The 26,982-nt window shown below is 42.2% G+C and overlaps 1 protein-coding gene across 2 annotated transcripts in view; it reads right to left on the bottom strand.

Annotated features, from left to right (window-relative positions):
- Positions 1-26,982, bottom strand: part of DGKD (diacylglycerol kinase delta) — a 1,999,080-nt gene that overhangs the window by 720,622 nt on the left and 1,251,476 nt on the right. For both annotated transcript variants that reach the window (XM_069617880.1, XM_069617879.1), the window contains exons 18-19: positions 16,649-16,745; positions 14,024-14,134 (exon numbers count right to left, since the gene is read on the bottom strand). In XM_069617880.1, coding sequence (XP_069473981.1) covers positions 14,024-14,134; positions 16,649-16,745 — 208 coding nt within the window. The remainder of the gene's footprint in view (positions 1-14,023; positions 14,135-16,648; positions 16,746-26,982) is intronic.

Raw genomic sequence — 26,982 nt, forward strand, 5'->3', positions numbered from 1 at the left:
TCTAAAATTTACTAAACCTATGGTCTATTACTTAAGAAACTTGCAATTGTGTTCTACATGTGTTACTGTGCTTTAGTACTTATTTACTATATATATATATATATATATATATATATATATATATATATATATATATATATATGTGATTCTTTTTATAGAACAAGTGTGTTTGTGTTTCATTGAATTAGCGTATGTTCAGAGTTCATTGTACCTTCCTACGGCCCTCCTACCCTCCTAGACTAAGCCTGGCTGCTCAGCCATTCTATCAAACCTTTGTGTGGTTCAGGCCAAACCCAGGAGTTAGAACCCTGTACATCCAAGGATGGCTTTTCTAAGTTCTGTCAAAGACAGTAACTTGTGTAAAACTCCCTGAACAGAAGTCGCTCAATTGAATATTAATCCCATAGGACTCAATGAGAATGGGGAAGTGGAAACACCGGCACCATCTCGTGATGGTGCTGGTGTTTCCACGTCCGCCTGCAGGCGGGAGGTGTTCAACCCGCCAGGTCAGACCTGGAGGGAAGATCACCTCCCGCCTGCAGGACTCGGGATCGGGCGGTCCGGAATTAACAGTGGCGGCGGGTTTACTGCCACTGTTAATTCCGGACCGCCCGACCCGTAATGAGGCCCTATGTGAGCAATCAACATATAGGAGGGAACTCTACTTCATGCAGGTATGTTCTCGTTCTCCACATACACTAAATATATGGACTGTAACAGCATGCTTGAGATAGGATTCATACCAAGACTGTTCACCGAAAAGAGCTTTCATATAATCGAAACTTTTGTGAATTAAAACACTTTATTTCAAACAAGGATGACTAAACACAAGCTATCAACAAGATGGCATCATAATTTGCCAGCTGTGGTTAACCAGCGGAATTACTAAACTTAGATTCTACATGAGTAAGCACACCGAGTAATCTTCTAGATGATGGTAGAAAATGATGAATCACCAACAAAGTTATTTGTACAACTGTTAAGGCAGTTATTGTACCATTCTCTTTTAAGGATGCTACAACAACTAACCTTGGGGGAGGCTAAAACACCTGACAAGAAAAGGAAGCCAAAACTCTCAAACGTGGGTAGCGTGGTTAGAGCGACAAGGTTTAACTCTCAGGTTGGGGTAGTAGGTCGACATAGATGTACAATAAGGCCACACACATAAATCCAGAAAAAGCATCACTCATATGCTGAAAAATATATACATGAAAAAAAGCACACCTATAAAATGATCAGGTCAAGGAAGTTCTTTAGAGGAAAATGCACTGTATTAAACAAACCAAGAATATTTTTTTAACATTCAATGCCTATTCAATGACTCTACCAAACCCCAATGTCTATTTGTGGGTCCTCTGAGCACCCAACATAAAATAACAAGGAGGGGGGGGTGAGAACCAGGAAACCATAAACCCTAGCAAGCAGGTAGGCACCCGCTACTTTGTACAACTAGGTGCAGTGTCCTAAAGACACATCCCAACCATAGTACATTTGAAAGACCCTAGACCTAGTGGTCAGCACTTAGCACATATGGCAGGTATGGGATTATAAGAAGGGAAACACAATCTTTCTGGGAAAAAATTGATTTATAAAGCCTAGGCCTAAAACACAATTACCATTAATGTAGGCCTCCTTGGGCCTTGTAATAGTATTAATGCCCAGTCACCTCGTATAATAAATGAACACCACAGAGAGGATGGAACCGGACTACATTTTAGCCAAAGCTTCCAAGACTCAATGAACATTTCAGCAACAATACTTTCTGGTTACATTTCATATGGCAATATACACATGGTTACTAATGCAGTCACAGTGTTTCCAGTATATTCACTGGTGCAGCAATGAAATGCATGACTTTAAGAATTAGCATAAAATCATAGGTATGTACCGAAATGGTGAACCTTGTCCCAGAGCTCAGTGAACCCTGGGATATCCAGTAAAAATGTCCAGTGGAAGGTAAGTATATATGAGTCACTTTAAGGAGTGTTCCAGTATCAGTTCACAGTTCCATAGGATATAATGGGAAAAGTAAAAGGTCCATCTATAGTGAAGAAATTAAGTACAGATCTACCACACGGGTGCAGATGTTGCGATAATCAGCCTGAGGTAAGGCCAAAGAGGCACCGAAGAAAGAGTTCCAGAGGTCAGAAGTTGCAGAACAGAAGGACCCCAATGCTCTACCGGGAAATGGCTTTAGGACTCACCTCCTAGGAATCGCTGCCACACCCTGGGGTGTGTATTGTGAATAATCATCCTTCTTAGGACCCTAAGGTAGCTACTCATATCAGGCGAAAACTGCTCCAAGCAAACTGCCAAGTGAACAGCTCTTCTCCATAGGTGCGCTTTGCAGGATTTGCTTCTCTGAGTCTTGAATCCTGGGGCAATGAAGGTCCCATCACCCCAGGAAAGAAACAAAGGCATTTCTTAGGCTCTCTACCCTCAAGCCAGGAGTAAAGAATTGAGAGGGGGACTGCAAGGAGAAGAGGGAACCAAAACAAATGACTCCCAGCAGCAGGGTGAACAACAAAAGACAGCAGTACAAAAGAAAACGGTTCCAGGATGGAGACAACCCTCAGAAGTCCCAAACTGATGATCTAGTAGATTGATGGAACTCTCAGCACTTCTCTCGACTCTTGCAGCAGCCCACAGCCAAGCAGAGCTTCCCGGCAGAATACAGTGGTAAAATGGCACATAAATGGTCCCAAAGTAGAGAACTTGACCCTGCAGATGGGGGGAGTCATTTTGAGCCTCCAAGAGATCTGGGGTGGACTCCTAACAGCTACAAACCCAAACCAGAATATGAAGAAAGGTACGCTTGTGCCTGCACTCCTCTGCGCCAATAATAGATAAGTCAGCAAATTGAAACAGCCGTTGTATCTCAAGTAGAAATTTTATTGGTTTGTTTTTGTTTTTTAGCCCCTCTCGGATGACACGTGTTTCGGCGTATAAGCTGCACCTTTATACAAATCCGGGCTACTCTTGTTCAAAAGAAATAAAAAAAGAAAAGAAACACATTGCAAAAAATATATAAAAATAATAATATATCATATATAGAAACCTTCTCGGTTGTTCAGCTCAGGTTACTGAAAGTGACTTCATTTGTGCTTTAAACCACATACCACGTGTTATCAGAAACATGTTTTAACCACACATTAACACCTCGTGTATTTTTCTAGTGACTATTTACATGTATTCGTATTGCAGAGCTGAGTCGGAGAGTTACAGATTTCAGTCCTATTTGTCACTTATATCTTACTATGATCATTGGGTTATTTAGACACACATCATCCTTATTAATTGTCCAAACATGTTTCCTCATGTGTATCACCTCTTACCCTTTAAATGAAGCTGCGGTTTCCCCATTGATAAGTATATTGCTGGTTTTATCCAGTAGCTAAATAATTCCTGGGTTCAATCCCACCTATATTGAAAAGCATAAATATTTATGGATCAGCATCTGTTTATACCGAATTGAGCCTATCACTAGCTAAATAGGCTAAAAAAACACTGTGCTCTTGGTCTTAAAAACTCCTATAAGTGAGCCCGTGCTCCCCCGATCATGATATTTACTGTAATCGCTACCATTAAAGTGATTATAATTGTAACGGGGTGCCTGCAGCGCAATGCAACTTGCCATCATATTCCCATTCATAGTACGTGTGTTTTGCATCTCCGCGTGCCCCCTTTCCCCGAATATAATGTGAAATTGTAAGAACGACACAATCCAAAACGTGTCTGTAACTAGAGGTGGGCTTTCCACCCTCTTCACGGGCTTACCTGAAAATTCTAATGTTCCTGCTTCAAGCGTCGGGTTCCTCCTGCCCCGACGCTCGGTGATTATTATTAACACATTGCAATGCCCCTAAGTCCATCATTGCTTTCTGTTCCCCACTCGTAAAGCGGCGGCCATATTTTGGGATACCTTTCCATGTTTTTCAGTTTAGCAGGTTAGCTTTATCCCTTTCCCATATTCTAATTATTCATAGCAACCATATTTTCAATCAACAAAAGTATTTTTGCCAAATATTTTTTCAAGAAATCATTATTTTACTAATTTATATATGAATAAACCTTTGTGTTTGTTTACGCACACCCAAAAGTTTTGCTGCTTTTATTTCCCGACTTAATTTAACGTGCCCCATTCGGCACGAACGTAAGTAAAATGCAAAGGGGTAAGGTTATATTAGTTTCTTATTAATTTCTCGCACACCCAGTCTTGCTGTGCTTGTATGTCCTGACTATATTTAACATTTCACTCCTGACCATTCGGCACGGTCATGCAAGGGATTATGGTTATGGTAGTTGTTTATTAAGTTAGTTTTAGTTCCAAAGCATAATTATAATTTTTCACCTCATTTAATATTTTACTTTTCTTTATTTTATGCATTTAGTCTCATTAGTGGTCAAGTATACAGAATTATGGTAGTGGTCGTATTAGTACCGGACCTCCGTCTATACATTTAACTTTTATACTCCTGATTCTGACTGTTTGTTCCTTATATAGTTTTGTGTATTGTTTTTTGCAAACAAATTAACCTATCTGTGTTAATTCTCAGTTTAGTGCTTCGCACGTAGCTCTAAGTCAAGTACAAAGAAACAAAGAAAAACTTTCCACATTGTCAATCATAATGCATATACTCATTCGGAGAGGTTCTCTATTTTTATAAAAAGTGAACCATTTCATTGTCTGAATTCTGTCCTTGTTCCACAGTTTTGAAACAGATTAGTCTGGCTTCTTCTTGCCGCAAGCGTAATTCTTGATCTCCTCCAAGTTTGCCCATTTTTATTCTTTTAAGGCCCACAATCTGATGTCTTTTTTATTCTGTAGTTGGTGATGGTTTTGCCAATGGTGGGGCAGTGGGAGGTTCTTATCTTGGCTTCCAATTGCAGAGATATGGTTCTCTGATTCTCGTTCTTAACTCCCGAATAGTGCTCCGATGTATATTACACTGCAAACACATATTATCGTGTAAATCACATATTTGGATATGCAATTGATCTGTTCATTGATCCGAGTTTTCACCCCATCTTTGTTTGCAAACATATCTCTGTATGGTGCCGCATTTTGACACATTGTGCAAAAGCCACACTTTCTGAAGCCTGACGGTGATCGTTGTAACCATGTCTGTGGTTCTGTCTCTTCTTTCTCTGGCAGCAGTGATGGACTTAGCATCATTTTTAAGGTTTTGGCTCTTCTGTATACTATCGTCGGATAGTATTGAAAATGCTTGCCCACATGTGGATCTAATTTCAAAAGATGCCAATTACGTTTGAGAACTCGCTTAATTTCCTTATTATTTGCACAGTATATGGTAATAAATTGAATCATATTCTCTTCTTGTGCTTGATTGGTTTTTTGACACAATGTTGATTGTCTTGTCATGTTTTGAGCTTTTTTCCGAGCTATTGCAATTGCTTTTTGAGGGTACCCTCTTACTGTGAAGCGATTTGATAGTAAATTGCATTCTTTCTCAAAGTCAGATGGTTCAGTACAATTTCGTTTTGCACGAATAAATTCCCCTTTGGGGATGTTTAGAATAACAGGTTGATGGTGGCAACTGGTTGCAAAAAGTGTAGAGTTTACCTTTGTTTCTTTCCTATAGGTTTTAGTATACAGTTTTTTGCCAGATACATAGATGTTCAAATCTAGAAAGTTTATTTCTGAAGGACTGCTTTGTCCGGTGAATTCTAAGCCATATTGGTTCTCATTGACTTGATGTAGCAGGGTTTCTAATTCTTCCTGTGTTCCGTTCCAAATAATTAATACATCATCAATGTATATTGACCATTTTATCATCTTGTTTTTGGAATTCTTGCAACTTGTAAATGAATTGATCTACGTATCTTAATCTTTCCGGATTTTAACAAAGACAATGACAAAGACCTAGCAGACAACTGGGAATCAAATCTTAACCAGTCTTCAAGGCAAATGTTAGAAATGCTAACTGAACATGCGCAGAAGGAACACAAAAGGACGACAGAACAAATAGAGAATATCAAAAAGGAAATCAAGGAAGCCAAGGCTCTAGATGTTACTAAGGAAAATAATTTTTTGAAGATGTATGAGATTCTTAAAGAATATCAAGATGATATAAAGCTAAGGAAACTAAGGAAGTTCTACCATGACGATAGAGACTATCAAGATGATGGAGTTTACACTTTCCAGGAAAAATATAACAAACTTACCAAGCAAGCATCTGAGAAAGTTCTCCCAATACTTCGTCAGCAAGCTCTGAGGCAAAAGAAGAACCTGAAGGGAATGCAGATACAGCACAGGAGACTAGCAAGCCTTAGGGAAAGGGCTTTATGAATCAAATCAGACATTTCAAAAGAGGAAACAGAAATATCCCGACTAAACAAGTCCGTTTTCAGATGAACAAAAAACCAGACACCTGTATGGGAGTGAAGGGTCCCCAGGCCGCCTCACATCGTACGCTCCTCAGTACAAGGCTTGGACCATGTGCCTCCGGTAGTGGGATTGCCCCTCACCCTTATGTAAAGTTAACCACGGTTGACCGCTACATAGATGGGATTACTGAGCAGGACACAGGGCATCCATCTTTTGTGCCCCTTTTCGACTCCATCTTGAGTAAACAGGCCTCACTGCGATAGTACAGCAATGCTCAGCTCCCCTTCCACCACAGCAGCCAAGGACAGAGACACACACAAGGCGCGCAGGCAGGCGCTGGCCCCCACCCTTGCACTCCCCCTGCGAAGGAAAGCTCTGCACTTCCATTCTCACGCAGAAGCCGGAGAAAGTTGCAACAACCAATATGATACAGTTTTCTTCCTCTGAGATCACTGCTCGCCTGAGAACCAGCATGTGAACCAGAATGAGCTAAGCACTTTCTGCTCGATTCGTCCTCATAAACATGCAAGCCACCCACCCCCATTAGAACAATTTATTGCCATCCTGACCCTGCGCTCCCAGTAAGGTATTTCTTTCAAGTACCAAACCCCCGCCTGTGCTACAAAACCCACCCAACACACTCACTACTAACCTTAAGCAATAATGACTACAATATATGTTTTTACTAATAGGTCTGAAACTTAGGAGAGATGTGAAACATAGCTTGATTCTTTTACATGCACAATAAGGTCAAGGCCCTTAATTACAATTCACGAATGACTCAATTGTACTGACAATAATCATTGTGTGTGACTTATGTAGAAATGTGAAAAGTAGCATAAAATGTTTTAGATAATTTGTTATTTAATGTGTAACATATTAGCTTAAGTAGTGACCACAGTGACCGGACCCTGACCTGCGTGGAGCACAAGATGTTTGACGTCCGTTATCTCGTCAGCCACTCAGCCAACCAGGAGGAAGAGATGCCACCCACACCTACAGCACCATATCGCCTGGCCAATCGGGTCCATTTAGGATTTTTTGTTAGAGTTACTTTAATTGATATAAATATAAGTGTGATGTAAATGAGGAATGGGAGTTTTTTGGGTTATTTCCTAGCTGGAGAAATAAACCATCCTTTGAACTCTTGCAGCCGGGTCTCAGTGCCTCCTTCCCCGACAAGGGGTTGTGTCGGTATTTTATTTTCTCTCACACGTAGTAAGCTGGGGAAGGGCACATACACACCTCACAGAATACAGTCGGAGCAGAGGCAGGAGAGGAACAGGAAGATGTAGAAAATTCAGACGGCTTAGACGCATATCAGCGCCTAACGCACGCAGCATTGCGAGAAGCAGCAAAAAAACAGAAATAAATAACTTGGTGATGAACATATCAAATCAATCGCTAACAGAAGATGAAATCAGTTTACTGAATAAAGGCTCATCATTTGCCCCAACGTCCTTCTTTGAACCTATTGACATTCATATAGATCTCTTCAAATTTGTTCGGAAACTTACTTTAAAAAAGTTTTTTGCAACACAAGTAGACAAAAGGAAACCAACATCAGAGAGAACAATCAAAAGTGATATAATCATTGAAGAATTGAGCAATGTCCATTTGATAAGATCTCTTCGGGAACCAGATGATTATCCAATGCACCAAACAATACAGGAGTTAGAAATACAACCGGCAACCCTAACCAGTAAAGAACTCAAATCTAAATCAAAATTCTTACCCCAACTATCACTATCACCAGATAACATGGTGGATGTATTTTACAAAGCAGTGACAGTGACATGTGACTTATATCATTTGAGAACAAAAACTAAATCGAGAAGCAGCAGTCCTTCCAAAAACCTTACTCAAAAGGAAATAACACCTATATAGAATCTTCAATTAAACAAAGATTTGGTTATAAAAGAGGAAGACAAGGGAGGCAATATCGTAGTAATGAACCGAGGAGATTATATTAAGATGGCCAATAACCATCTAGAGACTCTAAACTGCTATGAAAAACTGTCAACCAATCCAACATTGAGGATAATACAAAATGTGACAAGTCTAATAGATGCCTGGTACCGGCAAGGACTAATCTCTGATGAAGAAAAATGACATCTTGGTGTAAAAACACTGATTATTCCAACCATGTACTTCCTTCCAAAAGTACACAAAACCTTCGACACCATTCCAGAGGGCAGGCCAATCATGAGTGGCATAGGATGTGCGACAGAACCATTGGCGGAATATATCGATAATCTAATAAAACCAGAAGTAATTAAAATCAAGGCGTATCTAAAAGATACAACTGCTGTAATCAAAATATTGGAGGAAATACATTGGAAAGACACTTATTTACGGGCTACCTGTGACGTGAAGGCACTGTACACATCTATTGGACACCAACTGTCTCTGGAGACAATAGATTACACCTTCAAGGACAAGTCTGCTTCTCATTTCAATTACGTTTGCATGTTAAAGGAAATGCTTATGGCCACCTTGGAGAACAATATCTTTATTTTTGATAACCAGTATTTTTGTCAAATCTGTGGGGTTGCAATGGGTGTCAAATACACCCCAGCCCTAGACAACCTAGTAATGGGGATGTTCGAAGATCCATTAATTTACAAGTTGCAAGAATTCAAAAACAAGATGATAAAATGGTCAAGATACATTGAGATGTATTAATTATTTGGAACGGAACACCGGAAGTATTAGAAACCCTGCTACATCAAGTCAATGAGAACCAATACGGCTTAGAATTCACCGGACAAAGCAGTCGTTCAGAAATCAACTTTCCAGATTTGAAGATCTATGTATCTGGCAAAAAACTGTATACTAAAACCTACAGGAAAGAAACAGAGGTAAACTCTACACTTTTTGCAACCAGTTGCCACCATCAACCTGTCATTCTAAACATCCCCAAAGGGGAATTTATTCGTGCAAAACGAAATTGTACTGAACCATCTGACTGCAATTTACTATCAAATCGCTTCACAGTAAGAGGGAACCCTCAAAAAGCAATTGCAATAGCTCAGAAAAAAGCTCAAAACATGACAAGACAATCAATATTGTGTCAAAAAACCAATGAAGTAGTCAAGAAGAGAATATGATTCAATTTATTACCACGTACTGTGCAAATAATAAGGAAATTAAGCGAGTTCTCAAACGTAATTGGCATCTTTTGAAATTAGATCCACATGTGGGCAAGCATATTCAAGACTATCCGAAGATAGTATACAGAAGAGCCAAAACCTTAAAAATGATGCTAAGTCCATCACTGCTGCCAGAGAAAGAAGAGACAGGACCACAGGCATGGTTACAACGATCACCATCAGGCTTCAGAAAGTGTGGCTTTTGCACAATGTGTCAATATGCGGCACCAGACACAGATATGTTTGCAAACAAAGATGGGGTGAAAACTCGGATCAATGAACAGATCAATTGCAGATCCAAATATGTGATTTACGCGACAATATGTGTTTGCAACCTAATATACATCGGGAGCACTATTCGGGAAATAAGAACGAGAATCAGAGAACATATCTCTGCAATTGGAAGCCAAGATAAGAACCTCCCACTGTCCCACCATTAGCAAAACCATCACCAACTACAGAATAAAAAAGACATCAGATTTGTGGGCCGTAAAAGAATAAAAATGGGCAAACATGGAGGAGCTCAAGAATTACGCTTGCGGCAAAAAGAAGCCAGACTAATCTGTCGTTTCAAAACTGTGGAACAAGGACTGAATTCAGACAATGAAATTGTTCACTTTTAATGAAAATAGAGAACCTCTCCAAATGAGTATATGTATGTGATTGACAATGTGGAAAGTTTTTCTTTGTACTTGACTTAGAGCTATGCGCGAAGCACCAAACTGAGAATTAACACAGACAGGTTAATTTGTTTGCAAAAAACGATACACAAAACTATATAAGACACAAACTGTCAGAATCAGGAGTATAAAAGTTAAATGTATAGACAGAGGTCCGGTACTAATACTACCACTACCACAATTCCCTATACTTGACCACCAATGAGACTAAATGCATAAAATAAAGAAAAGGAAAATATTAAATGAGCTGACAAATTATACTTATGATTTGGAACTAAATCTAACTTAATAAACAACTACCATAACCATAATCCCTTGCATGACCGTGCCGAATGGTCAGGAGTGAAATGTTAAATATAGTCAGGACATACAAGCACAGCAAGACTGGGTGTGCGAGAATTTAATAGGAAACTAATATAACCTTACCCCTTTGCCGAATGGGGCATGTTAAATTAAGTCAGGTAATAAAAGCAGCAAACATTTTGGGTGTGCGAAAACAAACACAAAGGTTTATTCATATATAAATTAGTAAAATAATGATTGCTTGAAAAAATATTTGGCAAAAATGCTTTTGTTAATTGAAAATATGGTTGCTGTGAATAATTAGAATATGGGAAAGGGATAAAGCTAACCTGCTAAACTGAAAAACATGGAAAGGTATCCCAAAATATGGCTGCCGCTTTACGAGTGGGGAACGGAAAGCAATGAGGGACTTAGGGGCATTGGATTGTGTCAATAATAATCGCCGAGCGTCGGGGAAGGAGGAACCCGACGCTTGAAGCAGGAACATTAGAATTTTCAGGAAAGCCCTTGAAGAGGGTGGGAAGCCCACCTCTAGTTACAGACACGTTTTGGATCGTGTCGTTCTTACATTTTCACATTAGATTCGGGGAAAGGGGGCACGTGGAGATGCAAAACACACATACTATGAATGGGAATATGACAGCATTTTAACAGCAGCATTTAAAAGTTGCATTGCGCTGCAGGCACCCCGTTACAATTATAATCACTTTAATGGTAGCAATTACAGTAAACATCATGATCGGGGGAGCACGGGCTCACTTATAGGAGTTTTTAAGACCAAGAGCAAAGTGTTTTTGAGCCTATTTAGCTAGTGATGGGCTCAATTCGGTATAAACAGATGCTGAAACATAAATATTTATGCTTTTCAATACAGGTGGGATTGAACCCAGGAATTTTGTAGCTACTGGATAAGACCAGCAATATACTTATCAATGGGGAAACCGCAGCTTCATTTAAAGGGTAAGAGGTGATACACATGAGGAAAAATGTTTGGACAATTAATAAGGATGATGTGTGTCTAAATAACCTAATGATCATAGTAAGATATAAGTGATAAATAGGACTGAAATCTGTAACGCTCCGACTCAGCTCTGCAATACGAATACATGTAAATAGTCACTAGAAAAATGCACGAGGTGTTAATGTGTGGTTAAAACATGTTTCTGATAACACATGATATGTGGTTTAAAGCACAAATGAAGTCACTTTCAGTAACATGAGCTGAACAACCAAGAAGTTTTCTAAATATGATCTTTATTATTATTATTTTTATATATTTATTGCAATGTGTTTCTTTTCTCCTTTTATTTCTTTTGAACAAGAGTAGCCCGGATTTGAAAAAGGCGCAGCTTATACGCCGAAACACGTGTCATCCGAGAGGGGCTAAAAAACAAAAACAAACCAAACCAATAAAAGTTCTACTTGAGATACAATGGCTGTTTCAATTTGGAGACTTATCTATTATTGGCGCAGAGGAGTGCAGTCAGAAGCGTACCTTTCTTAATGTTTACAGACGGAGTAGAGGAACTCAGTGTCTCCGTGGTGGCCTTCACTCATGCGACAAATAACTGTCTAACACAAAAAGAAGTATAAATACACAAAAAAAGTATGGTAATCACAAGGAGTAAATTATATAAGTCACGTAGGTACAAAAACAAGATATCTTCACAAGAAAAGTTCCTCAAGTTCAAAAACCAAACCAGGATATGGCCTAGCCTCTGAACTTAGCAAGTACTGCCAAATGAGGACTTTAAAAAGGTCAAGAATTGCAGGAATCGGCAGGAAAACTCTTTCAGCAGGTCGCCAAATCGGACACCTCCAAGTTCCAGGAACACAGCAGCAACAAAGCGAGATAGGGGCAAGGCAGCAACTAAAATGTCTGTTAAACAGCCTTGGGCACAAGCTAGCCAGCCAATCACAAAGAGGGGCTGGGCGCAGAGGGTCTGATGACCAACCATACTGGGACTGCCACTCAGCCAAAGCCATCCCCACAGGAGGTGAGAGGGCTAATCCAGGAAACACTATATGCCTAAACAAGTTAGGACCAGTAGCAGGCTGCCATGATGGGCTCACAAACAGCCCACTTGGTCAGAGTGGCTATTTTGAGTATACCGCGTGGAATTTAAAAAAAGGAAACACTGCTACCGCAACGGCTACCAAAAGGTTGCTTTGGGCTATCAATGCGGTAAAATGGCTTGCACCGTTGGTGAAGCTAAAATTGAAGCACAGTCACCACTGACCTATTCCCGTGAAAAAAAGGGGCCCAAAATGTGACCCGTAAATCCCTAAAATACGAATTCTGGCATAACAGCAAACATATGGTCCACTTTGATCAAAAAGTTAATAGATAATCACGAAGCATTGGCCGGTAATCAGTAAAGAGTAAGAGTTTGTTGCCTGAACCAACTCTACACCTTAATCTGAGACTGTACCGAAACGTGAAATTAGTCAGTGAAACCTGATATTTTACTGTGCGGGATGGATGGATTCGAAAACAAGTAATGATAAAGGGCACCTGTTCATGATTTTCAATTTTGGAATACAATAAAATATTAGTTGCAAAAATAACACATACATTAACAGCGGAAGTGGCTGCATGTAAACACTGCAAGTGTGTCACCTCATTTGTATTACACATGCTGCAATGCCCATGCGTAATGGAGTATGTTGATAAAACTATGAGGAGTGTAAAAGATCACATAATTGAGCATAAGTTCGACCAGAGATCACAGTTAGAATTTCTCTATGTATAACGATATTGCTACATAACTGAGGTTTCAAATTCTTCAACATGTAGAAAAATATCGCCTATTGTGTGTGAAATAAAGAGTGCTTCTGAATTTGCAATTAAGGCTGTTTATAGTGTCTTTGGATGAATAAGAACTAAGACTATGTATGCTTTCCTAAGGCATATGTTTCGTCATTCTTTTTTAACTGATGCTACTGTGGATTTGTTTTGCTTCTATTTTTATGGGACTGGAATCCCTCTTTGATGTTAATGAAAATGTCCATTTGCAAATGGACTCAGGCATGTTTGGAATGACAACATGAAGGACTGCTTAAATTCATGTGTTGCATGGCCTTCTGTTTAAATTTGAATAACATGTGACTTATAAAACTGGTGATGTTGGATAAACCTTTTTATTTATTACTTTGAAGTGCACCTGAAAAAGGGGGCTTTGTCTATCTGAAACATGGTGTGTGTTTGGCATATGGAATTGGTAACAATTTTAGCATGACTTAAAGGTGGAGCTTGATCATTTTATAGGAGTTTGGGAGCAAGACACGGAATAAAGTATGCAAGTGGAACTACTGTTGTGAAGCAAATTTTAAAGCAAATCTAATTGGGATTAACTTTTTTCCCAGGGAGGTATAATTTATGGTTTTGCTTTCTGGCTGGTTGTTTGGGGGGTAAAGAGTGCCCTGCTCTTACTCACAGGTGTGCACCATCAATACGATTAACCAGCTTACAAATAAGCCACAGTCATGCTTTCCTTTGTCCTGTCTTTGACCAGTCTATTGTAACAAAGCTGCCATACCTGCATTTCTCAGGGTGCTCATCACGCTTGTTGTTAAAGTCCAAAGAGATTTTTGCATCTAGTCCGATTCCAAAATAGTTATTCATGACACATTTCTCTGTATAGAAATCACTGCAAGGGAAAACATACAACAGCTTAGTGGAGCTCCGAAGCAGGCTTCACCGCCATTTCCTTAGTCAGAGTTTCATCAACCATCTAGTCTCCCGTAAGTTTCTAAATTCCCCAATTTCTCGAATGACACTGATCTCCTTTTTCACTACCATGAGGTCAGGTGTGGATTCCTCAATCTCTCCTCATCTCTACTGTCTCTCATTTGAATTATTTTTTTTGGTCAATTGGTCATGGTCCCCTTACTCCCATGAACTATAGTTTCAGATCTCTCAAACAGGCTAAAGTCAAGCTCCTATCCACCCCCCAGCCCCCAATGTATGATAGCACCTGTTTCCACCCCAATGCCCTAGTCACTACCATAACCTATAGCTATACGCTCCCTCCCATGAACTCCACCCTCCCCTCAATATATGTGCACCAACTTCCTTGCCCAAATATTGCAGGCACTGCATCCTCTTTCCCACATGCTCCAACCACAGCTCTCTCTCACATGGGCTCCAAGATTTCTCTTACAGCCTTAGCCTCCCCATGTACTAAATTGTGCTTGAGTCTGCATTTTATTCTCTCTGCAGCGTTCCAACCAGCTGCTGCTCCCCTTCATCGGAGCCTGGCTGCTGGAGGCACAATGGTCTGGACCTGCCGGGATCATCTTGCTTCTCACAGGTATGAGCGTGTAATTGGGATAACACCTTCCAATAACTTTATATTGTGTGCATTTTCTGGGAAAAATGAGAGAAAAGAAACAAAGATCTACTTCATTTGCATTTTGCCTCCGACATGGTGCGAGTCCCTCGCACTGTCTTCACAATATTCTTTCAATGATTTGCCTGCTTGGGAACTGTTTTTGGGCATAATTCCAACTCAATTCCTTGATATTCCTTTGTTTGACTACTACGGGGCTACTTCTAAGATGGCTGCCGCCTTATTTGTAATTTCGAGGCTGCTTCTCTGGGCCTCTTCTCCTGCATCTGATGCTGATTGGCCAGCAGGCCTGTCTTACTGGTCAAAGGGGGACCGGTAGGCTTTAGCCTGCTCCCTCTGTCTAAAGCCCCTGTCTGCTCCCTGAAGGCGACAGGACGAGACGCCATACCTTTGATGTAAGCATGATTTTGCCTGCCTAATTTGACTCTTCTATTTGTGTGATGCTGCCACCCTGCCACATGGGGTTAGGCTCCATACAATTGCCCGACTAATTTGACTCTTTAATTTGTGTGATGCTGCTGCCCGGCAACATGGGGTTAGGCTCCAGGTATTTGCTCACACCTAACTCTTTTCTGCACTTTGCATATGATGTATTACCGTTGCATATTATTTTATGTTGTAATCACTTTCTGCGCTTACTCTCTGTAACCCAAAGCACTGCAACTAATTTCTTAAGTAGAAGCGCCTAGATACCTCCAGGTTTTGTGCGCTAAATAAATAAACAAATCAAATCTGCTATGGCCACCATCTCTTATCTCCTTCACAGGTTTTGGCCTGCAGTCACCTCACACTTCTACAATTCAAGCCATCTCCTTGCGTTTCCATAATCTATTCCCGACACAATCTGTATCCCTTCACTCTCACCTACAGGATATGGCTTACCATCTCTCACTCCTGTATCCAATCCACCCCCTCTCCAAGTTCAGTATTACATTTCCCATCACTGGTTCTGGCCTGGGATGCTCTCTTCCATATGGGCTCTACATTCATTTCATACCAATGTCTGTCCGCCCTTTTGTAGGGCACAAATGATGGCCTTTTCCAACCACCATCCTTTTCATGGTCAGGAATCTGCTCTTACTTCTCTAATGGATTTTTAATAAAGGACCTCCACCAAAGGGCAGTGATGATCTTGTTATAATCCGAGGAGTCGCAAAATCCTTTCTTTCACAACTGAAGCAAACTTCCACACAGTTCTGTCCTCCTATACACACGGGTCTGGTCTCCAAGATTTCTTCCATGCGAGGGCTCTATCTCTATGGGATCAGACTTTTGTCTCTCTCCTCCATTAGTGCTAGCCTCCACTCTTTCTACAACAAATTCTCCACTGCTTTTTCTTTCATGGGGCAGATTTTCCCTACCCATAGATTGACACAGTTTCTCCCATCTCCTCCTTAGTTTCATACCCCTATGAAAGATATGAACACATGAATCCCACTTTCCTGTGGCTACCCACCTCTTAAGCTAACAGTTCTAGAAAGTTACCCTCTCCCAATTCCCTTCCCAACCTTTTAACCTGTGGTTACTCATTATTTGGTTCACCAGTTGTTTTGCCCTTCATCTCCCATCAGCCCTAGGCAGCATAATCAGTGAAGAATGATCATGGAGGTTGTAGTCTAAAACATCTGGAGGGCCACATAACCGAATGAATGCCTGTTGCTTCTTCTTTTCTGGGCAAATATTACTTCAGGTTCTCCTCTCTCTCTATCTCCCTCCCTCTCTCTAGCCCTCAGATCAGTAATTGCCTTGGATCCATTACCAGCCGTCTATCCTTCTTTAATGTTGCTCTGTACAAAACTCTGAAATACTCACAGATTTTCCGGCTCTGAGCAGAATGGGTCAGCACTGATCAACAATCGACTGATGATGGAACTTCCTGGGAGGGAACCAGACATTCCAGGTCGGATATCTATGAAGAAGAAGCAAGACACCGGGTTATAGGACAAAGTCTTACAGCCTCTGCCTCCTGTTACTTTAACCCAGCTTTACACGTGTGGCTGTGGATCATATAAAGATGTTGAGCATGCCAGGCTATCAGTACCTGACCTCTGTTTGTAGAAGTCCTATGCATGTGTGAAAAGAGACAAATTGTGCAATGACTCAGATGGAAAGCATCCTACTGACTAATGAAAGGATCGCCTTTGTTTTCTTATTACTACATTTTAAAAATGTAATCATGCATGGGTGAATTGGTAGGATGGGAGAGAATGCATCAGATAAAGGGTGAGGTGGAAAGTCCTTAAATGGCACTCTGACATGAGGCCCTTATGATTTGTTTACTTTCCCAGACCGCTTAATTTACTTTTCCCTGATGAATCCGCAGCTGAGGCCTTATCAGGGATGCAAATATGACTGATGCGCCGCTGAGAGGCTCTAAAGCTCTCATGGTCAAGGTACACCAAGTACCCTATTTCATCCTGTGCGAGTACTTTTGCAGTAATGAAAGTTAGGGTACAGGCTTTAGACAGAGTAGTGCTCTACTTACACCTTATTACAAATCCAGAACCGAGTTAAATAGTCAGAACTGGTATGCCTACACATGCTCAACAAGAAGACGTTGATGGAGCTGCCATGATTGCTGTTACGCATGCAAAGAAACCATCACTGTGTGGATAAAATATTTGACACAGATGTAGCCTTGGCAGTATCTTTCTGGCTGAACTCTGCTATTGGGCGAGTTCAAAATCTGCCTTAATGAGACTAGTAAGAAAGGGTGTTAGTGGGTTTTACTGAGAATATGCATCCTAACCCACAGCCCAGGAGCATATGTGCACATTTTAAGTGTGGCAACCCCATGTAATTGGATGCATTTAGAATATTTGAATTAATGCATCCCTAGGATTGGAAGCTGAGTTTCTCCCTTCTCCAAATCTCTCATTCCATTGTTTAAAGCTGGGCGGAGTCCCTAAAACATTAATAGAATGCATCGACTGAAGGAGAATTATGGAGAAGTTCAGTCAGATTTTTAACCTATTGATGAGATGGATTTTTAGAACCAGTCATGTGTGAGGACTCTGGGAAGCAAACATAGTCAGTGAACATGATATTTGACACCTAGTCTAGCCAAACCATAGCAAGGTAACACAAGCTGAGCAGTATAAGGAATAATTGAAGCCCACATGCAGAAATAGTCATGTAAAAGAGTTCAACACAGAAGTACAAAAATATACAAATGTATATGGCCTTAAAATACCAAGCAGGTAAAATGTAAGAAAAGCAAACATCGAACAACACACTTGCACATATATACACACACAATCTCAAAGTTAGATTATACACACTTTATACAAAAACACAGTAATAACAATTCAATAAAGCAGAGCAAAAAAACACCTTACTTTTAGCAGTTCTTCCGTATCACATAAGTAGGTCGATTTCACCTCATTAGAATCAAGTTCTAGGTAAGTACCCTAAGGAGCTGGGGGTTTCGAAGTCTCAAAGGCTCCCCTGCACAAGCTTTGGCAAGACAAAAATAGGTGGGTAAAAGATGAAGTTTAAAAGCAGTAAGTTTAGTACAGGTAAATATTGTAGGGGTTCACTCTCAATCTGACCACACCATGGGCGATGCTTGGAGGTTCCTTAGCTAGAACTCCACCGATCTCACCGAGGTAGTAGAGTGTTAACATGAACAAATTACTCACCCGTGGTACCGTTCTTTCGACTCGATGTTCCTACAATGTATTCCTCATCTTATGATATCTCCATACCCAGCTTTAGATGCTTCAGAAACATTTTCTAGCAGGGGGCGATGTGTGTCGATGCCTGTCGACTCGATGTCCCTCGAAGGCCTCCGTCTCAATGTCAACGTCATTGATGGTATATAGTGTGCGCAGCGACCGTTGCTTCAGTTCCGTTTTTTACGTGTATTGGATTATCCTATGCCTGACAGTTACTCATCCTGAAAGAGCATAAACTGCAATACCAAGGATATTCTACTCCGAGGTAGGCTGGGAGGGGCGATGAGGAATAGGTGGGAAGAACATCCAGTCGAAAGAATGTTAACACAGGTAAGTAGCAAGTTTGCTGAATGGATTATGTCCTCTGACTTATTCCTCACCTTATGATAGACTCCCAAAGCAGTGCTTGTATTTCCGGAGAAGGGAGTCAGAATTTGTTAGTCTTTAATAATAATGTAGGAGTTCCTTATTGGTCTGTGTGAACATAATGTAACACTGGCTTCCCAAAAACACCTTCTCAGCCTGAGGAAGAGTCCAGACTATAATGCTTGGTGAATGTGCAGACGGAGGACAATGTAGCTACCGCACAAATATCCTGAATTGGGACTCCCCTCAGTAAGGCAGAGGAAGTAGCCATGCCTCTGGTCGAATGTGCTCTGAGACCCTCAGGAGGATCTTTCCAGCTAATATGTAGCATTTAGAGACTCCTAAAATGATCCACCTAGATAAGGTTTGTTTTGAGACCGCCATACCCAAGTTATGGCCTGTGTAACCAACAAAAAGTTGATCATCTTGTCTTAATTTAGACATCCTAGAAATGTAGAAGCTAAGTGCACGTCTTGGGTCAAGCCTATGTATCCTCTCCTCTTACTTTCCAGGATGAGATGGAGGATAAAAGGAAGGTAGAATGATTTTTTGAGTTAAATGAAACTCAGCCACAATTCTTGGTAAAAAGGTAGGTTTAACCTTAAGGACCATTCTATCCTTAAAGAAGACTGTGTAAGCAGGCTTGCAGGAAAAGGCTTGAAGTTCACTCATCCTACGGGCTGATAAAAGAGCCACTAAAAGGATGGTCTTTAAAGTTAACAATGTTAAAGGACAGGAGTGAATAGGCTTGAATGGAGCACACATTAGAAATTTCAAAATTAGGTTGACATCCCAAACCGGGACTTGAAAAGGACGCTTGTCAATCCTTTCAAAAACTGTATAACCAGTGGAATTTTGAAGAAAGATACCTCTTCAGAGGAGCGCTTAAAACTAGATAGCGCTGCCAGATACCCTTTAATTGTGCCAACATGTAGGCCCAGATTTGCCAGGTGTAACTAGAATGATAACACCATAGGTGTGCTGCATGTAAAAGGGTCCACATTCGTATCCCTGCAACAGCAGAAGAATTTGTAAGGATTTCCTTGCTGGCCTTCTGGCCAAAAGCAAAATCTCCATTACGTCATCAGAGAGGTACCAATCCTTACATCTCAACCTCTCAGAAACCTTGTGTGAACGTTGAGTGTCTTGACCTCTAGACGGAGCACCCGACCTTCCTATCAGGAGAGAAGATCCTCTCTTTGTGGCAGACGTATTGGAGGGCAGATGGACATGTCCAGAAGGTCTGGGTACCACGTCCTCCTGGCCTAATCCGGAGCAATTAGGATCGTGGACTTCCCGAACGTTCTCAACCTTCTGATTACTTGAGGAATGATGGAGACTGGAGGAAATGTGTACAGGAGTGGAAACTCCCAGTTCACTATGAAAGTGTCCCCTATAGCTCCTCTTGAGGAGAATTCCCTGAAGTAGTACAGCTCGCACTTCCGGTTGGCACTGGTCGCGAACAGATCCACTCTCAGCTCCAAAAGGATGATGTGTAGTTTGGACTCCGATGGAGACCAACGACCGCTGATTGTCAGATCATTGGCGTGGGCTCCCCACCCCGTGAGTGAGGCGGTCCGTCACTACTGTTATCTCCGGCCATGGTTGTCAAAAAGGTTCTCCCTTCAAAATGTTGTCCTTGCAGGCCCACCACAAGATATCCTGTGCAACCCTGCTTGGAACCTGAAGCAGGTCTGACATGTTGCCCCAGAACTAAGACCATTGTGTCCTGAGACCCCACTGAAGAGATCTCATCTTCAGGCGAGCCTCTGGCAACAGATAAATGCAAGATGCCATCAGGCCGAGCAACCTCAAAAAGTCGAGGGCTGGGAGACGTTGGGCACTCTAAAATTTGGAAACTATCTGCAAAATGTCTTGAGCCCTCACCTCGGGTGGCGAGCGTTTGCCCAAGGATGTATCCAGTACTGCACCGATGAACTGGATCTTTTGAGATGGTGTCATGTGGGACTTCTTGTAACTAAGGGAGAAGCCGTCTGTGGAGAGAGTGGAAGGTGATGTTAAGATGATCCAGGACTTGTTCGGGGGAACAAGCCCTGATCCGCCAATCGTCCAAGTAGGGGTAGCAGTAAATCCCCCATCTCCTGAGTTTCGCTGCCACCATCATCATCAGTTTGGTGAAAACCCTCGAGCGGAGGTCAGGTCGAATGGCAAAACACGAAACTGATCATGAGAACCGCCAATGGCGAACCTCAGGTACTTTCTATGCTTGAGATGGATTGGCATATGAAAATAAGCATTCTGAAGGTCCAATGACACCACCCAATCCTGGGGTTGGAGGGTCTGAAGGATCTGAGAAAGTGTGACCATCTTGAACTTGTCCTTCCTGAGGAACTTGTTCAAGTCTCTCAAGTCCAAGATGGTCTCAGTACTCCCTCCGTTTCAGGGATTAGGAAATATGGAAAATACCATCCTATGTTGCTCTCTGTTACAGGTACAGGCTTTTTCTCTAGCAGGGTCACATTTCCTGCACAAGGAACAGCAGTAACTTTGGGCTATGGTTTCTAATGCCCAAGCATCCAAAGTAATATCTTGCCATTCTTTCAGATGCTGAGATAGTCTGCGTCCCACGGGGGTGTTGTGACTCAAGACCTCAGAGAGGTTTTGAGGCGGCTAAAGCAGTGGCTGTTGGTAAAGACGCTGCTACTTGAGCGGACTTTGCCCCTCTCACTTGTCCACCACAAGGGACACTTCTTTGGCCTCTTTGACTAGTAGCGACACCCAAAGATTTGGCTGCCGCCTTTGAGGTCTGCAGCTTCTCAAGGCTTTCTTCAGCCTTGCTGCCAAAAAGATGAGACCCGTCAAAATGCATATTAAGGAGTCTAGACTGCACGTCCGGTGCAAATCCAGATTTCCTTAACCACACAAATATGCGAATTACGGTGCTTGCCGCCATGGCTCTGCTGATGCTGTCAGCAGAATCCAGACTCGACAGTAGAGAGTTGCACATGGCTTCCTTGCCATCCCTAACAATGGCCAAGAAACTTTCTCTTTCCTCCCCTTCGGGAATATGCTCAGCCGCCATAGAAATGCAGTCCCATAGATTGTATGAAAACTTTGCCATGGCACATGTGGAGTTGGCTGATTTAAGAGCCACGCTCCCCCCAGAAAAAACTTTTCTTGCCCAGGCATCTACCCTTTTGTCATCCCTATCCAGTTGGATGGTTGGATAAGCTGCTTGTTTTGAGGTAGTGGTTGCTGCCTGCACCACCAGACATTCTGGGGTAGGGTGTTTCGATAGTTGGGGTCACTACTTGATGGGTGGTATTTTCTTTTCAAGTTCTTATTTACTGCCGGGCTTGACTTCAGTGTTTCCCAAGTCGGCACTTACCCTTTTCTTATGAGCAATGCGGAACGGTAAAATGGGATCCTTTCGAGGACCTTTATCTAGGATGTCTGTAAGATCATCCTGCTCGAAGGGGAGGGCAGGTCTGCTCCATCCCAGGTAATCTACTACCTTAGACATCAACTGCCTGTATGAGGGATCTGCATGTTCATCGGACTCAGGCTTTCCAAATTCTAATTCTGGTGAAGTGTGCACTCCACTGGCTATTTACAAATGTTCACATAGGTCCTTCAGTCTGGATTCCTCCGATATAAAACTATCAGGGACATTTGGTCTGCCATACTGTAAACCAAATGGTGTATCATTATCAGATGGCTCATTGTCCTCATAAATAGAAGTTAGAGATTTAAAGTACTTTCTTCGTAAAGGAGTGAATGTTTTCTGCGGTAAAGGCGTCAAAGGCTTCAAAAATGTTGAGCCTGACGATCAAGGAGTCGTCGATGTCTTAGACGAAGACGTTTTTGGCTTTGATGGCACCGAAGGTATCGATGGCACCACTGGTGGCGATGGGCCCACTGGCGCAGCTGGCGTCGGCGACCGCGACATCGACTTGTCTTTAGATTTATGACTCAAAGGATCATTCGATGATTTCTCATTGTTTCGATGTGGATCTGCCCTTCGTCCCGTGCTCAAAGGCGCATGGCATTTGGCTCTTCCACTTTCCTTACCGGCTTTAGAAGGTGCAGTAGGAGCATGGCTTGTCGAAGGTTTCTGGTTTTCAAATATTTTGAGCATTTCTAGCCTGAATGTTTCCCATTTGGCAGGAGTGGAGGCCTTAGTGGGACAGGATCTAGCTCTCTCAGTAGAGGACTCGGACGTCGAAGTAGGCTACTTATGGTGCCTCTTATTCGACTTCCTCGACCATGATGAGGAAAGATGGGAGTCACTCCTTGACCTGGATCTTTTTGCCTTCTTTCTTCAATGAGAGTCGCCTCTCGCATCGTCAGAAGAAGGTTTCGTCGATGGGGATTTCTTAGGGAATCGACCAACCACCAATTTCCCCTTATGCTCCTTCAGAGCTTTTACAGTCATCAATTGACATTTTGACCAGGCCGAGGTCTTGTGCTGCACACCGAGACACCACAAGCGTACTTGTTTTGGATGTTTTGGATCAGTCAGCGACATCTTGGCATCGCAGTTAGAACAATTTTCAAACGCGGTCTTCAGGGTAGTTGCTGTCGAAGATGAAGAAATTTTCATATATTTCGCAAAGGAAATACTGAAGCGCGCAGTAGTTCTCGAAGCGTAACCTTACTCTGAAAAACTGACCTGAAGCCAGCAGTCACTGCGAGTGCTATATATGCCTTTGATGACATCATCCTCAAGACAGAGGCCCTCGAGGGACACCGAGTCGACTACATCGATGCACAGCGCCCTCTGCTGAAATTCTTCTTCTGAAGCAGCTGAAGTTGGATATTGAATATCAAAGATGAGGAATACGTGGGAGGACACAATCAATTCAAAGTAACGTTCTTAGGAGACCCTTTCCCAATGCCACCACCTATGGGGAAGCCCAGGTGAGGTTCCTTGATCAAAACTCCACCAATATTTAAAAAAAAATGTATAAAAAAAAAGAACTACATCAATCACTGTCAGGCAAGGGAGAGGTAGGGTAAGGATTTTATGCCGGTTGAACCCTATAGAGGTAGTGGGGTAGAAACAGTTTTTCTAACTCACCCCATATACTCTGAATCAGTCAAGGACCACTTCAGAAGCTCCTGATCCTGCTGGACCCCATTGTGCATTGGTTCCGTTGGAAGGGGTCCAGGGTTTGATGGTGCAGCGGTCACTTTCAACATCAGGTTTTATGTCTGGCTAGTCAGCGGTTCTGCGCTCTGGCGAGAAGGTTCCTGGCACTGGAAAGCTGTACATTCCTTGAATGATGAAGAGAGGATCAGCACTTTGTTGACGATCTCAGAGGATCCTCAGGACACCATGCAGGTGGAAATCAGTGATGGCCACCTCAATCAAACAGTGGAAATCTACCCTTGTGGCAGAAAGAAAAAAGCTGGTTCTTTGATGCCCCTTTTCATGCTGGAGTCCTGCAACTGCAGAGTGTTGGCTTCTGTCTCTCATGTCGAGGGTATGCAAAGTCCCAAGTCGAAACTCGGGTAGTTGACAAATGCAGCGAGGTAGCCAGAGAGGAAGCTGGTCAGGCCACAGCATGATTCCGGGATGCTTCAAAGAACAGGATCCTCAAATTCAAGGCTGTTTGTTCCCACCGGTCCAAAGACAGGTGTTGAAACATGAGTAGCAGCCATTTTGACCACATGGCACTCCAAATTACATTATCATGTGAAATAATATGGTGCATGGTAGTACACTTGAAAAAGTTGCAAATACATAGTTCACTGCCACTAGTCCGACCTATGCACATCACAACATTTTGTCAGACAAAAAGAAAAAGGGCCCCAAAGTGGCCCTGTATACGCCACTGAAGGTGGTTTGTGTTACAAAGCAAAAACACAAGAAAATACAAATGGGGGGGGGGAAACTCTCTAGCCTTAGGGACTGCACTAAAGGCTAAAAAAGACTCACTCAGCCACCCCAAAAGCATCCAGGAAATCAACACATAGATATGTTGTGGGTTCCAGTGAAATCAAAAGAGGGAAAGTTGCAAAAAGGAAAATGCGCTTATCAATTCCCATCTGCAGAACGTTGCATTGAGGTTGGAGGGAGTAAGTTACCATCTGGAGGGAGTTATATTGAGGAAGCTGGAGGAAGAAAGTTGCCACTTGGAGAGGAGGATAGGAGGAGGTGAGAGAAGAAAGCCCTAATCAATTGGTATGGGGGCAGGGGGGCGGGGAAAAAAGCCAGAGGGGGAAATATAGTGTTAAGAGCTGAAGAGAAGGAAAACAGCAGCCTTACTAGCCATCAGGATCATGGAGTTTTAGGTGGAACTGGTTGGTCAAGGGAAGATTTTAGAGGTGGGAGGAGGGATGTGATGGTGCAACCTCACGAAGGTCCACTGAGGCTATCAGGGGTAGTCAGAAGGGGAAAAACCACAGGAAACAGAACCCTAGAACCAGGAGGTCATCAGGTGACAAATAGCCCTCCCCCCACCACTCAGCTTGTGTCAAAGACCCTGGGAGAGCAAAACGTTGGGCCTCATGAGTGTGGTGTTGTTTGGGCAGTAAATCGGCTGAGATACCACCAAACAGATTTACCGTTAACGGTACTTTGTCCAGCGGAATTACCGCTGTATTACCAAGTGGCGGTGTGGCACTGTTAGTCCCCATTTATGGAGTACATAGGATTCCATGGGGATTTGGGCGGAACTACCGCTGGTGGTAATTCCGCTGAAATGGCTGTTTTTGTGGCGGTAAGGTGGCGGAATTACCTGCAGCGTTTTGTTGAAAGTTTTTCCGCCACCTTACCTCCAAACCCATAGTTTTGTGCTACGGTCTAGTGTGAAAATGAAATGAAAAACGTATTGTGGTTACGTGGCCCTGCATCTTCTAAACAATGGTATTACTGAGAACATAATATTCTTCATACATCTGTAACAGTGTTTCAGTACTATTTGATATCACTATTCTGTACAAATTATCATGTTTCATCCTTGGCTGAGGTTAGCTTCTCGACACACTAAAGAATTTGTGGGGAATACTACGGAAGATTTCCCTATTATGGACAGGTACAGCAACACTATATACATTCTAAAAATTAATACAGCCACATAGCACAATGAAAATCACAATTTTCCCAGCAAAGAAAATGTCATGTAAGTATTGTTACACAACTACCATCATATACATATATACATTGACAATTGGAGGATTCTGCTAACAGAACACCAACACGTTAGCTTTAGGACCAGTTATACAATAGTATAAATAACTGCTTCTGGTCAAGCAAGTAAAAAAGGTAGAACAGTAATTTAGAACCAGTTTAGACAGGTAAGTAAATGAGACAACACACACAGGATAAACTAACAAGGACTTAACAAGTCAGCCCTGCTAAGAAATGGGGCCTAGTGCCCAAAAGTCACAAATTCCCCAATATGAACTTTACAGGCGGGTCTACTTTTGGAATACGAAGAGTTGCCAAAGTCAACGGTTGAGAGTTAGCGTTGCAGAAGATGAATAAAGAAGGTAAGTAGAATTCTTGCAAGCTTCTTTCCCAATCCCACCACTCCAGGGGAAGCCCAAGAGGGGTCCATGACCAGACCACGACCGATCTTAGTCAGGGAAGGGAGAGATAGGGTTTGGAATGTATGCCCATGCAAACCTACAGCAGGTGGAAAGGATGGGGGTAGTGATAGCAATGCAAACTCACTGTGCATATGTCAAGTCTCCTTTATTATTACTGTCAGGTTTCTTTTATTATTATATTACCCCTTTATTAGAGGTTTTTAGTTTAGTCTGTGTGGGTAGGAAATTTTCTATTGTGGTTGGTTTGGCCGATTTCTTCGATAACCGCTTCAGGGATTCCTGGGATTCCTGAATCTGCTGGGTTCACTGACTTCTGCTTTGTTCTGTCGAGGGAGGTCCAGGGGACGCGGGTACAGATGTCATTTTCAGCTTCGAAATTGGGTCCGGCTAGTCCATGGTTCCAGTCTCCGGTGATATAGTTCTGAAAACGAACAGCTGGACACCTTTGGCACGATAGGATGAAGACCTCCACGGGACAGGCTACCTCAGGAGACCAGAGCACACGATGGAGATTGTTTGCAGTGGGAGTCACCACAATCCGGTGGTGACTGCCGAACATTGTGACACGAACAAAGGAGCAGGTCT

This window comes from Ambystoma mexicanum, chromosome 10, assembly GCF_040938575.1.
Source record: "Ambystoma mexicanum isolate Mex_15411 chromosome 10, UKY_AmexF1_1, whole genome shotgun sequence".
NCBI lineage: Eukaryota > Metazoa > Chordata > Amphibia > Caudata > Ambystomatidae > Ambystoma > Ambystoma mexicanum.